This window comes from Aulonocara stuartgranti, assembly GCF_965226115.1.
Source record: "Aulonocara stuartgranti genome assembly, chromosome: 22".
Taxonomy (NCBI): Eukaryota; Metazoa; Chordata; class Actinopteri; order Cichliformes; family Cichlidae; genus Aulonocara; species Aulonocara stuartgranti.
In genome coordinates, this window is record NC_138957.1 from 25,733,332 (window position 1) to 25,751,455 (window position 18,124).

The 18,124-nt window shown below is 39.1% G+C and overlaps 1 protein-coding gene across 1 annotated transcript; it reads right to left on the bottom strand.

Moving 5' to 3' along the window:
- Window positions 1-15,604: 15,604 nt before the first annotated feature.
- Window positions 15,605-18,043, bottom strand: LOC309699479 (uncharacterized protein). The gene is made up of 3 exons (XM_082522508.1): window positions 17,887-18,043; window positions 16,419-16,529; window positions 15,605-16,148 (listed from the first exon to the last, which is right to left on the bottom strand). The coding sequence occupies exons 1-3, from the start codon at window positions 17,936-17,938 to the stop codon at window positions 15,913-15,915; spliced, it is 399 nt and encodes a 132-aa protein (XP_082378634.1). The 5' UTR covers window positions 17,939-18,043; the 3' UTR covers window positions 15,605-15,912.
- Between the last annotated feature and the right edge of the window lie 81 nt (window positions 18,044-18,124).

Here is an 18,124-nt window from a genome sequence, read left to right on the forward strand (position 1 = left end):
TGTTTGGTGGTATTTTTCCGCTCATTTTATTATTAATGAGCTTTGCACCAAGAAGAAGGGAATATTCCTCGATCACATTCATGTTCTGTACTGTGGATAACCAGATATCATGAGATATCGCCACAGCATGTCTTCCAACAGTGCTATAAGGCATGCAAGATGAAACCTTTCAAATCACACTTCATCTCATTGATTTGAATTTGAACTTGAATAAAATCTAAATAAAAAAGCTTTGTCAGGTGTGGGATTTGAACCCACACTTTATTTTACAACACAAAAGCGCCTTCATGTTGATTTGGTTGCCTGTTCTTACCGAATCCAACCAAAGCCACTTGGAAAAGAGTGGTCCATTCTTGAATCTAGTATCTTGGACCATCTGTGACCCAGCACATGAAAGTCTTGACATCTTTGCATCAATGGGTTACTTAATCATAACTAACTCCAAGATATAGGTGGAAAAGACCCTTGTGTGAAATATAAATTCACTATAACCGTAAGATCCAGATAGACTTTTATGAGGAGCACTTTCAGATTGTACAACTGGGTGAGTAGTCTAGGATGTCATACTCAGTCTTTCCTCTCTAAATGATCTGCTGGACTCTGGATGGTTGTGTGTGTTGAACTCCTGCCAAAGTTTTGTCTCCAGATTTCATTCGTCATTAGATAAAAATGTATATTTAGATCTTATGTTCATGGCTAGGGGGCCATGTGAGAAACTTGAAATGTTGTGGATTGCCTAACCCTAACCACAGGGCTACTAAAGCCAAACAAGTGCACTTTCTCAAAATCCCATACTTAAAAATAACTCCTGTCAATGTTGAAACAGGCAAGTAATAAACTTTGTTACATTAAATTGTAACATCCGGATTGACTACCACTTTACCTGACTGTCACAATGGCCAAGTGTGCGATAAGGACGTGAGGATGGACTTGAAAATGATGGAGAGGCTTCGAATCACTTTTCCTGTTAGAGTTCTGGCTACAGTAGTGGGTAATTTCCTTTTGTAGGACACGTTGGATACTTTTAAGACTTTTCTTCCCCCAAATACAATCTGGCTAGCTCAGACAGCATAGCAGCCACCTCCTGTAGTCACCTCTTCTTGCCTGATAACAAACATTGAAAGAACTTAATCAAAAACTTTTTTAAATGACAGTGAGAGACTTCTATGTGGAGGACTTTTAGATTGTCAAAATGGAAGGAGGCACTCCTTCCTGACCAAAGGGACTTCTGCTCTGCTAATGGTCTTCAAATTTTATTCAAGTTCTGCAAATTTATTTTGTAAGTTGATGATATGAGGTCTATGCCCAGAGCTACAGAATCAACTTTTGGGGATTTAAAACATGCTTATTTCTTTACTTTGAATGTTTGACTTGGATTTTATCTTGACTTAGATATCGTCCACAAATTACAAATACAGCTAAACTTGTGAACAGGTATTACTTTGTGATTAATGTTCTACTAGTCAGAGGTGGTCTAAGATACTGGACTCAAGTATGGATTTGCACTTCCCAAGTGACTTTGGCTGACTTTGGTAAATGACTTCGCAAACAACTGCTGACGGCACTTATGCTTTTTAAATAGAGTAGTGAGTTCAAATCCCATTCCTGACAACCATTTTTTATTTTGATTTAGATCAAGTTGCTTAATGAAATAAAGGGAGTAAAATAATTTAGGGTTTTTGTTGAAAGCGTTGCAACTTTCTGTTTGGTGGTATTCTGCAACTGACACAACCTAGACCTGGATGTCAGAATTGGCACCAGATTGCCAAAGTTGCCTATAGTTTTTACCCCTAAGCTGTAAAAGGTTGAGAGGGTGTTGCTGTTACCCTTAGAGACACCCTTGGCAAACTGGTAGCAATCATTAAAGTTTACGGTGTAGCATCTTTTTTGCTACCTTTTCTGAAAATCTTGTGAACATGATACCTCAAAAAACCCCAAATCCAAGACATTTACAGAGAGAGGGGGGGTGGGGAGTTTGCAGTCTTTAATTTAAATAACTTAAATTACAAATTGCCTTTCGACAAGTGGGATTTGAACGCATGCCTCCTTTTGGACACTATAAACCCGTCACACAAGACGGGTTTATAGTGTCCAAAGAGGGCTTCAAAATCCTCTTTCTGGAGACTGTCCAAATAGCAGGGACCAGCAATGTGAACGACAGTGACCTTAAGGTGCTTTAAATAGTAAGGTGGAGACCCTACAATATTATTGTGAAGTAAAACAATGCAGTTTTGTGTCACTTTCGTCTTTAAAGCATGTCACTCTGCACCAAACAGGCTTGACTTCAACTGGGCATATGCTAGCAAGTTTATCTGTCCCCACAGCCTTCTGGAGGCCAGCACCCTCACTCTCTTATTCTGTTTTGGGACAAGACTCTTACAGATCCCAGTATGGGTCTTGAATTTACAAACCTGAAATTAAGAGTTCAGGTGGAAAAGAGATGCTTTTTCAGCTGAGCAGCAGCAGTGCATCTATAGCCCATACAAAAGGCTCTTATTTTTTGTGCTGTCAGTCAATGCAATTTTGTAATTTAACTTAATTGTATATATACAACTGTAGTGCATATAACTACTGATTCACCGATTCACTTTTTTAATCAGGAAGTGTTTGCAGACTGTATTACAATCTGCTAACAACCAAAGAGACCACATAGAAGCTTTTGTTGCAGCATCTTCTTTGCTTTAGATTTCACTTAGTATCAAAGTCAAAAACAGGAACAGCCCAGCTAGCTCAGTTAGCGGAGCATGAGATCCTTAATCTCAGGATTGTGGGTTCAAGCCCCAAGATGTGTGGCGCTAACAACAAAATGACAGTCCACTGGAGGAAAATATGGGGAACTTCCCAAGGCAACAGATGATTGTGCTGTAATGCTGTTAACTGGGTTGGTAGGTGTCTTCCTCTTTGTTGTAAACAAAGCTATTCCAAGATAAGATGACCCCATTAAATGTGAAGTCTCCTCAAATCAATAACAAAAGCTTGTGAGAAGGCAGGGTAGGGAACTAAAAGAATTACATACAGTTTAGAGATAACTAATAAAAGAATTTCTATGCGTGGAGTGAAGCTGTGGAACAGTTTGAGTATGGAGTTGAAGCAATGTCCAAACACAAAGCATAAAGAAAGAAAAAAAGAGTTATAAAGATATGATCTTCATGAGTTATAGAGGAAGGGAAAAGGATGAAGTTTTATTCATGCTTTTTGGATTGTGCAATTGGCTATTGCAGACCTGGAGGTGTTGGGTTTGTTGTGTGGAGGCGGGGTTATGGAATCACAAGACATAATGACATAATAATTTGTACTTTATGTGGTGTATGGATTAGATTAGAAATATGTTCATTATTATTACTGCAGATTATATTATGTATGGCGAAGGGGTGCGATTAAATAGTGGCTGTAGCTCAGGTGGCAAAGCAGGTCAGCCACTAATCAGAAGGTCGGTGGTTTGATCCTCGGCTCCCTCCTGGCTGCATGCCAAATATCTTCGGGCAAGATACTAACCCCATGTTTGCCTACCGGTGGTGGTCAGAGGGCCCGGTGGTGCCAGTGTCCGGCAGCCTCACCTCTGTCAGTGAGCCCCAGGGCAGCTGTGGCTACAACGTAGCTTGCTATTGCCAATGTGTGTGTGAATGACTGAATGTAGTGTAAAGCGCTTTGGGGTCCTTAGGGACAGAGTAAAGCGCTTTACAAATGCAGGCCATTTAAATAAGTGTGTACTTCTTGCCACTCCTTTTCAATATGTAACTGAATCATAACAGGTGAAGCAATGTTGAAATGAATTTTTCTTGCTTTTGTTTAGCATTTTTTCTTTTCTTTGCTAAATGGACTTCTGTAATCATACATACACATGTATACATGATCAAAATAAAAGTGCAGCCTGTATGTCAACAACTATACATAAACGAGTAAGTTATGAACTTTGACTTTAAAACATTCACATCCTCTGATGATTAAAAACAAACTGATGGCCTGATTGATTGTAGCTACAGGACAGAAGGAGCCTCCTGTTGTACCCAAATCCCAGCAATCACAACAGTGATTTTTTTCCCCTGTACCCAACTGCAGACTTAGTTGTTATCTCTTCAAAGATAAACAATGTTATACGTGTGAAGAAGGCTGGGAGCAACGTGCTATTACGTGCTATTATTTGTCCACCAGAAAATCATCCTGAGAAGAGAGCAGAAGACAATGTAGGATAAAAGGAGGAGACCTGGTGAAAACAGACAGCAGAGAGGAGCAGGTATTCTTTTTAAAAATCGGAAGAAGCTGAAGACCTTTTCTGGATTGGACTGACAGACTCAGCAGAATGCTTTGACAAGCAGCAGGGTGCTTTTACCTACCTGCAGAGCCGCTTTCATCAGAGTTGTTGCTTGTCAGACACCCATCACCCAACATGGGGCTGAAACCCATGACAGTGAGTTAAAGCATCTTATGCACTTCCGACTGAGCTAGGTGGACTATGGGACAGAAATGGACACATATAACACTAAAACTATAGGAAAATATGGAATATGGCATTCTAAATGATGAGAATGACAGGAAGGATTAAGATTTATGCTCACAATAAAAAACAAAACTGCAGGCATGACACTGGAGGGCAACAGAGTGCAGTCACCCTCCTTTGTACAGTTCTATAACCTTAGTAAGGTTTGGCAGAGTATGTCACATGCTGAACACTTAAAAAAATAGGCAATATAAAATGCAACAAAAGACGCTCCCAGCCTGACAGTACAAGGTTTGGCTTCATTTGATTGCTTTCAAAGAACTTGTTTTGCAGACCTTGCGGTTAGTTATGCTTGTTAAAAGCAACAAATAATGCAGTGACCTTTCTATGGCTTTGTGATGTGACTGTGTCTTAAGATCAGTGACTCAGTTCTTATGGAATGTAGATGCTTATAATACTGACGGCATCATTCTCTGAACATTTCTGGAACTATCCCCTATCATCCAGTGCATTTAACTGAACTATATTTAATTAAGAAAATTAAAATGAGCTAATGAAGACTATCATATATTACAATTTTGAAACAGAAGGAACCAGAGCTAGACAATGGACTTGGGATCAACGTGAGTCCTGTGATATGATACAGCTTTTTCCCAGATTATCAGAAACCAGATTTTTAAAAAAATCCACGTTGGTTTCTGTACATCAATGACATCACAACTGACACGCTGTTCTCACTGAATTTATATACCATGATATCAATGCTTAAAGTCTGTTATAGAAACCAGAACATCAGTAATGTAGTAGCTCTTCATGCTAATATGTGAAGTACAGAAGGAAAGTGTCAAACCTGTTACCACTGATGGCTCTACTGTACAAACTAAAGATAATTAAAATCAACTGAGAACTTATGGAGGCTTGTGAACTGTCATATATGGGAAATTAATGTAGCTCACATGTCGAGTTCAGCAGTATTGTAGTTAGTAGTAACCATGGAAATAAAAAGCATGAAAATATGTGGACACACCCCATGTCATAGGATTAACTGGACTACTGACCAGCTGTTTGACACTCCCTCCAGCACTTGTTTATCATGACTAATAATGTCATGATCAACAAGTGATATGCAGCATTTGTGGTAAAGGGATATTTCAAGTTATCACATCAGTGTTTCGTGAAAATTCTGTCTTTATCATTTTTGGCATACCAAATTTATCAACATGGAGAGTTTTTTGTTAAAGACTTCAGGAGTGAGAAATAGATTTTAATAGCTAAAATCGTTGACTCTGTTTTTCAGCACTTTACTTTATTTTACTTAAGAAGTCATGAATTTTTAATCCAAATTAAAAAGAAACTAAATTTGACCCATGTCATGTTCTTTTTCTACAACAAAACTGTTTATTCTAAGAAAGTCAGACCCTGAATTGGACAAGTGGAAGCAAATAGATGGATAATCAGCGTAAGAATTTATTTTCCTTTAAATCAGCTTTAAAAAGTAATTAAAAAGCAATTCAAGTAATATAATGCATCTGGTTGTTATATTTTGGCTTGAAACTGTATCAAACTGTAGAATTGCATAGAAAAACCTATAGTTTAGATTATTAAGCACATTACATCATCACACTGACACTTACATGTTAGAGATATTGTTTAACTCGTTTTTTTTAATTGAACGTTTTGAAAGTGAATTATTATGAAATGGAAACTCAAAGCAACACTCTGTTGTGTCTTCTCGTCATCTTTAAAAACCCAACTGGCTCCAAACTGCTAGCAGGGCAGCACACAGAGCTGCAGTGAAGCCAGGCTGGATGAAGGTGGCCCCATTGCACAGGTCGGTGCTGCAGCAGGTCCTGGTGACGGTGTAGTTCACATACAAGATGGAGCCCGTCTCGTTTCTGCACTCGGCTGGTTCTATACAGCCACGTTCATAGATGTTCAACAGGCTGATCGTAAACTCTGAGAGAGGAAAGGACAGTCCATGTTTGACTTGTTTATCTCGTTTTGGCTTGTTTTAGGTTATTCAAAGTTTTCAATGTTTTTAAGATGTATTCTTTTTAATACTTTAACATAAAATATTTTGAAGCTTGTAAAACATTTTTTTTGGATTACATGTTAAAATGTGTTTTTTGTAGCACATGTTAAAGAAATGAAATATAAAAAGATTTATGTCCCTACGCTGGAAACTTTGACAAAAAGTCTGAACTGCTTTTTGACACAGTGAACAAATTCAGTGGAAAGTCTTATCACTGTTGTGAGAAATCAAAATGTAATTTTCTTCATAGTTCCTCTGTAGCTGTGCCACAGAAAGTTCTGGGTATTTCTCTTACTTGCAACTCCAGTGAAGCAGTTAGTCTGAGATCCTGTGCAATTTACAGGATCAGTGTGCATGCAGTAGCCAAGGATCTTAAAATCACACGTCTCACAGGTGAGAGATTCAACTGTGGGAAAGAAAACAATAACCAAAAAAAGCAACTGTAAATAAAAAAGGTGCTGGAAAGTATCAGAAAGTGTTTTAATCAGCTGTGTCAAATATCTGACTCCATTTAATTACAATTTTATCAAAATAGGAACCTCCTTTATCACAAAGTACACAAGCAGAAGTTGTTTTTTAACCTGCCAAGGTTAACAGGCTGTTTATATAAGAAAGCAATTCAAGCTACATACCATGTTTTTCGGACCATGAAGCGCATGGGATTATAAGGCGCACTAAGCGAAACAAAACAGTCAGAGAAGTCAAATTTTACTCAACTCATTCCTCTTGCTTCCTCCACTTCCGTACCATTGATTCATTAATGTTGAATTCTCTTGCAGCTACTCTATTCCCATGTTGTTGCTGTTGACTGACCTCGTATTGTGGATAGATTTTTCATGACTGAAGTTTAACCCTTGATGAGTGAAAAAAGTTAGCTGTGTAACATAGCTCTGTCGCTAGCGATCACGTAGCACATCATTATACACAGCTAGCTAGTCCAAGCTAGCAGCTAGTCCAACTTAAGTAACCCCACAATTGATCAATTTATTAAAGGTGAAAGAATTTAGACAGTTTTTAACTCTCAGTGATGCCACAGTGTTTTGGACGGAGTTTTGGACCCAGATTACTTTGTGAGGCTCCCGACTACGGTAGCCGTAATGCTCTGACAAGCCATCAAGCAGTGCGGCTTCGAAGCTTACCAAAGTCATACTAAAACATTTTTTGAAATATTTTTGAGCACCGTGTACCACATAAAATCGGTTTGAAGTCAGTAAGCACAATAATACATAAGGCGCGCTGTTGATTTTTGAGAAAATTGAAGGATATTAAGTGCACCTTATAGTGCGGAAAATACGGTATATATATATGTGTGTGTGTGTGTGTGTGTGTGTGTGTGTGTGTGTGTGTGTGTGTGTGTGTGTGTGTGTGTGTGTGTATATGGTTTGTGTGTCTCTCTCTGCATTAGCCCTGCTAACACTTGCGACCTGTGACATCCTCTGACATCCTTTCTACAGTGGAATTAGGGAGGTCCATTCCAACTCTGTTTCACAAGTAGATTTCTTTGCTTTCACCTTTGTCACAAATTCATGACAAAGGTCAAGGGTTTAAGTTTGGCGACTATTCGTCATCTGCAATCTACCTCCTAGATCGTTTTTCCCCAAATGTTTTGCCTTTCATCTTTCTGACAAACTCTTAACAAACCAGTCCTTCTACCTGCATTTTCTCAGTATTCAGAATGACTTCGAGCAACACTAAATGCCCTCATTGTGATTCTGGGGAAACATTTACATGGTTTTAACAACACTGCAATTGTTGTGAATAGTTTTCATTACAAACAGGTGACAGACATCATGAGAAAATGACAAACCTTATTTTATGGGAGGTGCTGGACCATTACATCATGCTAGAACAGCTTTGGTATTTTGAGGCATTGATTCTTGATTCTAAGAGCTCTATGCATGCTTTGTTATCTTAAAAGAAAGTGGCTGCATTAGAATAGAAAATTTTTATGATAGGATAAAGGTGATCACTTTTAACATGTCTGTATGAATTTTTAGTGGCCCTTTACTTTAAGGGAGCAGTCCCTGACCTATGGTTGAATCACAGGCATGGAAACAAGGGCAAATACACAGCATAGAGTTTGCTGATGCTATCGTGCTGACCTTCATTTAACTTTAGCTACAACTCCGCTCAATTCTTTTAAAAAAATTGTTAATAACCCATAAAAAATTGTTGTAGGTTGCGAAAGGGGTGAACTTCTTCAGCTCATGAAACATTTGAGAAATACAAGTGGCTCTACACCATAACAGAGCCACTGGATCACTCACTGTAAGATCCAAACCCTTTTTCTATGGCTTCATGGATGCTGCAGGTTAATCTGTTTATTGACCCATGAAAAAGTTTATTTTCCATCAAACTCATTAGTCGTTTTACCACAATTCACAGATTACTGCCTGTGAATTCTACAATTTCGGTGAAGACCATATCAGATGTTAGTCTGAACAAAGTAGTAGCAGTGATCCTTAGGCATTATGAATGGAGGGTTGTGGCATGAGCTTAATGGTCCTTTAGCCATTTCTGCTCAAGTTTAAAATACACTTTTGTTTATCAGATGGTCAGAAACAACAGGAAACTGCACAGGCTTCTATTAAATAGGAATATGCAGACTCTTTGCCTTACCTATACATGGGTCAGCACTGCTTAGGGGCCTAGACACCCTCCAAAAAGCTCGAGCTGAGCCAGATAAAACCCTATTATCACTTACCTTGGTTCTTTTAAGGATATTCTAATAACAATTTGGAAGAACAGCAGTGTAAAACTTTTTAACAGTCGAGTAAAAACGTTTTGGGGTTATGAAATCAGACCCTTCAGAAACACTGAACAATATTCTCGATTGTTGATTTGAAGTCGTAAAAAATTAAATCACTTGTTCAAGGTATTTATATTTATACATATTTTCAGTTTTTCCCAAGACAGGATATACACATTTTAAAGTATCTCTGAAAATAACCAGTAGTATTTGAGTCCAAGCAGAAAGAAAAGCAAGCAAAAAAACCTCCTACCTGTAACAAACAGAGTCATTACTGCTGCACAACTCCACAGTAAAGTTTTCATCTTGATGTTTCCAGAAGTGCAGGTGAAAATACCAGAAAGATAACTTTTATTTTATTTTTCTACGAACTCACTGTTACGGCAGCTGTGGGAAATCTGCTTTGACGAACAATGCAGTCATATCTTTGTTCACTGGGGGAGTTGTATCAGAAATACACATCAACTGGACTGATAAAGTTTGCAAGGAGTGACATGAGTGTTGCTAGATGAATATGTATAAGAGAAAGTAAGATTAAAGTAAACCTATTATTTACTGTAGGGTTTATGTATCAGCCCATAATAAAAAAACGTTATCTGATCTTTATCAGGTCTTGATTTAAATATATTAAATGATTTTCAATTCTGAGATGAAGAACAACACATGACATATTACACCATGTCATTATTTATAGATTATAAACTAAGGCAAATTTCAGAAGCAGTGCACGAGCATGAGGTGTTCAGTACTGTGGCTGCAAAACAAGCCCAAGTCATCACTCCTCCAATGCAGTTGGCATGAGCTGATTGTGCTTATTCACCAAACGTGGAGCTTGCATTGTGTTAGCAAAGACCTGAAAGCTCCAGACCAGCAAACTGCCAAAATGTCTACATTTTTATTACACTTGCTGGGGGTCAGTTAATCAAGTGCATTTGATTAGCAACACCCTACTCGATCTGTTTAATTCAAATGGAAGCAGTGAGGGTGTACTAAATTTCTCACCCACTGCTTCTGCACAACCAGATACAAGAGCAAAGGATGATCATTGAGTACATTTTTCTCATCATTTTTACACATACACAGGACCACTTCCAGCTCCATCTTTTTCATCTTTAACTCTCCTAGAGTAGCTTTGCATAATTCACAATTTACAGAACCATGAATGAACAGTCTGAAATTCAGTATTTAGACAAGCGTGAAGGAATTATTTGCACATATGTTTGAAGCTTTGGCAACATTTAATATGAAAATCTACCCCATTGTTGCGCTGTTAACCCAACATAAAGAGGAGCTGGCAGCAGAACTCAAGACTGAATTAAAGTCTTCCTTTACTCAACTTTAAGTTTGACCAGGTTGGGCTAGCAGTGGATGAACATGGCCAGCGTTTGTCTTCGCTTGGGCTGGCAGCAGAAGATGCAGGTCAGCGGATCAAAGAGCTCAAAGAAGCACATGGTGACCTCCGAGAGGCTAACTCCAAGCTGGGCGTCAAAGTTATCGACCTAGAAGGCCTCAGCCTTTGGAAAAACCTACAAATACTTGACTTAGCAGAATCCACTCAAAGTGGACTGACTTTTTCGTCGCTGCCCTCTGTGAAATCGTTGGTGGGGATATACTCACATCGCCTCCAGAAATTGACAGAGCTCACCGTACCTTAGTGCCGAAGCTAAAACTGGGTGACCAACCGCGACCAGTGATTCTCCACTTTCATGTGTTTCAGACCAAATAGCTCATTATCCCACGTCAGAGGGGAGTTCTCAACTACTGGGACCAGCGGATTCGAGTTAGACTCAATTCAGTATATTTTTCTTGCCTTCTTTCTGGGTTCTTCTCTCCCTCTATCCATTGACAACTTTACATCTAATCTGATAATTCAGCACTCCCTCAGGGTGTGGGCTCAGTTCAGGAAACATTTCAATCTTAAAAATTTCTCACTTCAAAGCCCCATCCAATCAAGTCACCTATTCCTCCCTCCAGCTTTGGACAATTTGTTCCAGGTCTGGTTTAGAGATGGTATTATCTACTTTAAAGATCTCGTTATACACAATAAACTAGCATCATTTGATCAGCTGTCAGCAAAATACATTCTTCCCAAAAATCAATTTTTTTAGACATTTACAACTCAGACAATTTTTGCAATCCCACCTCTCCAATTTTCCAGAAGCTCGAGCTGCTAACTAATGGACGAGCTCCTTAATTTGCAACTGTCAGGCAAGGTATAATCTTCCGCATCTATAACAAACTGTGCAGTGTAACTTCAGCTCCCTTTGAAGGCCTCAAATCCACATGGGGGAAGGAGTTGGGTATAACTATGTCAGATGACGTATGGAATTCAGTCCTCACTCTGGTAAGTTCCACATCACTCTGCGCACGCCACTCCTTATTCCAATTCAAGGTAGTCCGTAGGGCCCACTTGTCTAAATCCAAATTAACTAAGATTTATCCTAGCTTTGACCCTCACTGTAACAGGTTCTGGTATGATGATGCCAGTCTTACCCACATGTTTTGGACCTGCCCTGCCTTGGCAAATTTTTGGGAAGAGGTTTTCTGCACTTTGAACAAGGCTGCCGGCCTGAAACTGGCTCTCAACCCCGTACTTGCTCTCTTTGATACAGTAGGTGAGGATGATAAGTATATTACCGGGATAAAACGTCGGGTGCTGTCCTTTGGTTCCCTCCTGGCTAGATGTGCCATTTTGAGAAGTTGGAAGGCTCCATCCAAAATAAAAAAGGCACATTTTCTGACAAACTTGTCTAACCTTAAATTTAGGGATGCTCCTGCTAAATAACAGATTTGCTTATTCCATAGATGTTCGATGACCTACCACTGTAGGTTTTACTGTGTTAATGGGAATGTGAAGCTCAGTTGTGTTGCAGCTAACTTCTTTGTGGTTTGCAAGGAAAGGTTTTGTTAGTATCAATCGCCCCTCCCGGGTTCTTGTGCTTTGTTACTTTCTTCTTTTTTTTTTACCTAAGTTGCAACATGAGAAGTTCTGTTTTGTATTCAATGTAACCAGTTTTTGTGTTTCCCTTTGTTTTTGTTGTCATTTTTGTAAACTGTATCCACAATCAGTCAAATACAGTTTTTTTTAATTGGTTTGGTACTATTTTCATAACTAAAGTGTACATTTTCAAATCTCTCAGTACAAAACTCACATTTGATCACATTTGTAACACCACTAGTCATTCTTTCAAATCTGATGTCATGATTTCATTGTATTTGCACATATTTTCATTCCACTTAATCATTGTTGCAGAACATATGATCATTGTGATATATTCTGAGAACATTTGCGTTAATCACCCAAACAAAACAGTAAGATCTTTTTTCAGCTTAGTACTTTTACCAATCATTTCATTCAGGAGCAAATAATACAAGGTAAGCGTTTCAAATTGTCCTTGGTGATGAATGAGTGTAACTGAACTGTAAAACTTTACACAGCAAATATTACACTTATGTTCAGGCATAACAAAAGAAAAAAAAAAAATTTGAAAGCTGACATTGTCCCACACAACAACATAGACGATGTCTTCTCCCTGACAGGCCTGCTCCAGTTCATTTACAGTTTTTTCTGATTGCTTAAGCACATTTTTTGTAACTATTGGCTAATTTTGCAAAACTCTTCACACAAATAAGAAAACCTGTCACCCAATAATCAAAACATTGTAGTTCTCTTGCAAAAACAAACACAGCTAGATTAACTCTTCACACCTTCGTAAAAATGGTGTTTCCGTATCAAACAGTACACACAAGCCATCATCTCCTAAGCACACAATGCGCCAACTGCACACTGATGGTATGAATACAAAACACATCTGGCTTTTGCTTTCTCTGTGCACAAGGTAGGCTATGTCAGTTTGAGCTCATACTTCTGTCATAGATCCATAAGCATAGAGGGATCCAAACTTCAAGTACTGGTGTACTTGAAACACATCAAAACAAACACAAGTGTTTATTTCCAAGTATAGGATTATTTGCAATCGCCATAATGACTATATGGGTTACTTGGTCTGCAGTGAACATGCTTCCTCTGCCCCAGCATCTGGTCATCTAGCAATTCTGTAAAGTAACAATTTCAGTATTTTTACATCAATGGTATTGGTGTGTTTCTCATTGGCATATGGCAGTGCTACAAATCTTTGTGCGAAGTGACTGTACTCACCGATTCTCATTTCAAGATGTCCTTATGGTACTTGCTACAGTGTAGCGGCTCGAGTTAGGCTGGACCCGTTGGCCAGCTACCCTCAGGGTCATTCCACGGTTGATGACATGGTCCACTATTGTAGCTCTGATGTCATCAGCAATTCTATTTCTTACTCTTCCTACCCTTCCTCTCCCCCCTCCTCATCTTCCTCTCCCCCCTCCTCGTCTTCCTCTTGCTCCTCCTTGTCCTTGTCGTCCTCTTCATCCTACTTCTTCACCTCCACGTCCTCTTCCTCGGCCTCCTCTACTTCTCACTCTTTCTGCTCCCTCCATTGTACTCCGCACACACAGCTTACCTGTATTATAGTGCTTAGGCTGATTGCAAAGTGAACTAATTATCTAAGAAAGTTTTGACATGTGAAAGTGTGCCAGACAGTTGGCAAATTAGCGTTAATGATAGCCATACATGTGTATACTTTTGCTAGGAGTGTGTTGGAAATTTGGTAATTGAGTGTTGTGCAGTGAATTTTGCCTACAGTTTTGCAAAGTGTGTGTTACAAAATTGCAAACTGAGTGCAAAGCAGTTTTTGTGCTTTTAGTTTTGCAAACTCAGTGAGTGGTTTTGCTGTAAGTCTGAATAGTTTTAGAGATTGTGCTACAGGAATCACAGTTAGGGTTTAAGCATTCAGAAAAAACTAAAAAAAAAAAAAAAAACACCACACAACTATCAGGTGTTCAGTGTTGTATGACCCTAGAACTGGTCTACAGCCTACCACACCATCTTCAGATATAGCTGCACACATTGAGATGTTTCCCCCACGTTGTCCAGGGACTTGGATGGTAGCCCTTTGTCCAATAAGGTTACGTCCTCTGCGTCTAGTTTTTGCCAGATTGAAACCGGCCTCATCAACAACAATATACTTGTGATGATTCACAGCAGCGTCCAGCTCCATCACCCTCTAAAATAATAATTTAGTTGTTTTTTTTTTATACAACTAATAGTTGTCAGTACTGTTACAGTAATTGCATGCCAGTTTAGTGTTGTACCTGAATATATTCTGAACGCAGTTGTTTCACCCGGACATTGTTCCTCTCAAAAGGAACCAAGTAAATTTGTTTCATGGAAACCTGGTGCTTCTTCAAAAGCCGGGCAATCGTTGGAAGGCTAACTGATGGCACATTGGCAAAGGTGTCATTGCTGTTCTCAATAGCCTGTTTGATTTCAGACAGCCGTATGTCATTCTTTGCCCTGACCATTTCCACCACAGCCAACACCTGCTGGTCAGTCAAAACACATGGGCGACCACCACCAGGTTGTCTCCTGTTAATTCTGAGGACAATCATATACTGTGAATATTGAAGTATTACAAATTACATTACTGTAAACTGACAATTACATGTTGTTCATCTATACAATAGAGTATTATATTTTAGAAGTGAAGTTGCTATAGCAGACATACCGGTTTTCTTGGCGAAAAGTTCTGATGATAGAGCTGAAAGTTGACCTTTGTAAATTAGGCTGTACCAACCTGGCAGCCTCAGCCATGGTAAAGCCTCTGTTAACCACATGGTCAACAATGATGGCCCGGACTTCATTAGAGATGATGGTGCATTGTCTTCTGCCTACATTTCTCTGAAGACCACCTCTCTGTCGAGGAGCACCACCACCCCTTCGATGAAGATCTCCTCTCCCTAAGAGTCTATCCTGCTCCATATTTGAACAGTGCAAAGTCTCAAACACAGTTCTACTTATATGGTAACTAATTGTGATCATCAGGGGGAAACAATTAGCAATTAGTATTTCTAGATTGAAAGCTCTTGCAGCAATGTGTAACTTACAAATGACCAGACAACAATCAGTCAAGTTGAAAATCCATGGACATAATGAAGGATTCATTGATTAAACATTAAGATCAGTTGAATTAAATGATAGAATAATGTATTAAACTGAATAATAAGAGATGCAAATCAAAAATTTGATAGTGATAACATTATAAAAGGCAGTAACTGTGAACAAAACATTTATTTAGATGAAACACTTATTTTGTGTAGTGAAAAGGATATTTTGTCATAATGTGTATTGTACTGACACAATTGAAAATATGCTGAAATGTTTGAAAAACGTGCACTTTTGATGATCTGTTGTGATATAAGTACTAAGAGTTTTGAAAATGTACCAATTGCTTGTGAAAACTGCGCCAAACCAATTAAAAAAAAACTGTAATAAATACTCTGAGGCTAAAGATGCTTTTTAGAACTTCTTTTATTTTCATATAGTCATTAAAAGGAGAAATACAAAAAAGGAAAGCAACAACATGGAAGACTTAAAAACTCAATGTTTCCCTGAAACATCTCATAGATTAACTTTCATGACGTTGGCACTAGAGGTTTGTGTTTTATGTGACAAACAAAACTTCGCTTCATGACTATGCATGTAAGTTTACTTAATAACTGCTGAGATCCAAAGACTTCATTTTAGATAGAGTGTAAAGAACATGTTTTTTCTTAGGTTTTTGGTACGAATGGCTTTAGCTAGCATTGTGTGAAGTTTGATCACAACATGCTTCCCCAAGCGGAGGCCAGGACGGCTGCAGCAATGGCGGCAGAAAGGGTGATCTTGGCAGATGGGGCACCGCTTGTGGGGTTGCAATTATCCGTGGAGCAGCACGTGATTGCGAGGTTGTAGCGGACTCCCAGCAGGGTGCTGTTAGACGTAATGTTGCAAGCTGTAGTGTCACCTCGGCAGCCCCGGCTGGTGAAGCCTGAGAAGCTGGTGAGTGATGGGAAAGCTGGAGAGAGAAAAGTTATGTTAGGCTATTGAGACTTACAGAGGTGAAGAATGTTTTTATAACCTTAAACCAGTTGAACTGACTTTTCTTTAAAGCACAGCACCTGTTAACTAGTAATTTTCCACTGTCACCACACCCTACTTTGTTTTGGCAGCTGAGGACATCGGGTATGTCTTCAGATACATTTGTGAAAGTAGACAGGTATAATTTATGTGATTCATTCCTGTGCTCACTTGCTGTGATATTTAAAACAATCAGGAGGTGACCTACCCACGGTTCCAGTATAGCAAGTGCTGGTGTTGGTAGAGCAGGTCTCTTTACTGCTGGACAAGCAGAACCCCACAAGGCCAAAGCTGCACTTGTTGCATGACAGGGAATCCACTGAAACACACAAAGGAAAGCAGAAAAGTGAACATCATTTTGAGAGGCGATCAGAAGTGATTGACATATTCGCTTGGCAAGGAAACGGTCACCGGTTACTTTACAGCCAGAGACACACATCCCGTGTTGGTCATCCGGCAAAATCAAACATGTGGCACTACCCGGAGTGACAAAGGGAGTAGCCAAAAGTATTTTTATCAGTGAAAAAAAAATCAGGTTGATAAAGCAGTCAAGTTTTTGTTTCTGATTTTTTGTGTTTTTCCCCCTGTCCAGTCAGTTTTGCCCTGCGCCAGGTGTGACTGAGACTCAGACACACTGCAATGGAAAATGTCTGATCTGCCACACCCTGTACACAGGTGTGAGCAACAGCTGTCAGTCAATCAGCTTTATATGTTAAAAGGCTATCATCTCAATTCAGTACAGAAACATCTGTTAACAAAAACACTTTCACTAAATGGGACGTCAAAGTAGGTTTTATTTAATTTGGAGGATTGAAAAAGAGTCAGTCTGCTGTTATTTTAGTAGACTTGTCATTAATCATAAATACACCAGAGGCCTGAACTTTTATAGACCTCACCCTGAGCAGCAGCTCAGTCAGTTTTGGCGTTAATTATTCAGATAGTTAAAAAAAACAGCACGGGCAAATATCCAAATATCATATAACGTATGAATTCTGCTTCCTGCATGCCTCACCCAGGCTTCGCATCTTGGCAACACACACGAAAAATGTCTGCATTTCCAGAATGTGAGAAAGAGCATCTTTGGGCAAAGCTGGAGCGGATTCTCCTGACATCGTGTGGTGCTCATGTGCAGTTGGCCCAAACAACACAAAGCAGGAACAGTGTTTGCCTCTGACGCAGTTACAGGAGTCTTACTTAGATGTTACCGTGAGGAGAATTTGACCAGTTTTGTCAAAAAACCAACAACATCCCATCACTCTCGATAGTCCCTTAACCAGCTGTCTCCTACTGTTTTTTAAGTGCCCTGTGAAGTGAATGATTACCCTCAGCACAAAGAAAAAAAACTTTTTTTTTTTAAATGCTGGGATGATGGCAGATGTTTTATTTCTGAAATTATGGAAAAATAAATAAAAACCACCACAATAAGTTTGCCAGAGTCCTGAATTTATTTTTACCCTGCTACCAAAATAATTTACTAAAGACAATGATTTTTTTATCACCAAAAAGGAACTTAGCAGTAATACTTGTCTAAAGCATTTCAGGAAAAAAAGATAATTTTACACCTTTTTTAGCTCCTCTGATTTCCTTATATTATATAAGATATCGTAATATTTATGTTATTTTTGTAACCTCATTTTATCATTAACCAATGCAGAGAACTGATTGGATAACCTTACCCAGCATGAAGGATGCAACAGCTGCGATGACTGCAAGCACAATCTTTGCCATCTTGTGTTGATTTGGTCGTTGGCTTTGAGTCCTCAGAAAGTCCTTCCACAGAGAGGCTGCTGGCTCTTGGCACTTCTCGATAAACTGATGAGCTTGTTTGGTGGGGACAGATTTATATTTGACAGCTGAAGGGAGTGGACAGTTTTTTTTTCCTAAGCCTTTTGTCTTTGTCACCTCAGGTGGACG

Excerpts from the sequence above, each read along its gene's own strand:
- LOC309699479 (XM_082522508.1), bottom strand. The coding sequence starts at position 17,938 with ATGGCAAAGATTGTGCTTGCAGTCATCGCAGCTGTTGCATCCTTCATG. Across the intron at positions 16,530-17,886 it reads TGTTGCATCCTTCATGCTGG|TGGATTCCCTGTCATGCAAC; the intron begins GTAAGGTTATCC and ends TGTGTGTTTCAG. Across the intron at positions 16,149-16,418 it reads TTGCTATACTGGAACCGTGG|CTTTCCCATCACTCACCAGC; the intron begins GTAGGTCACCTC and ends TTCTCTCTCCAG.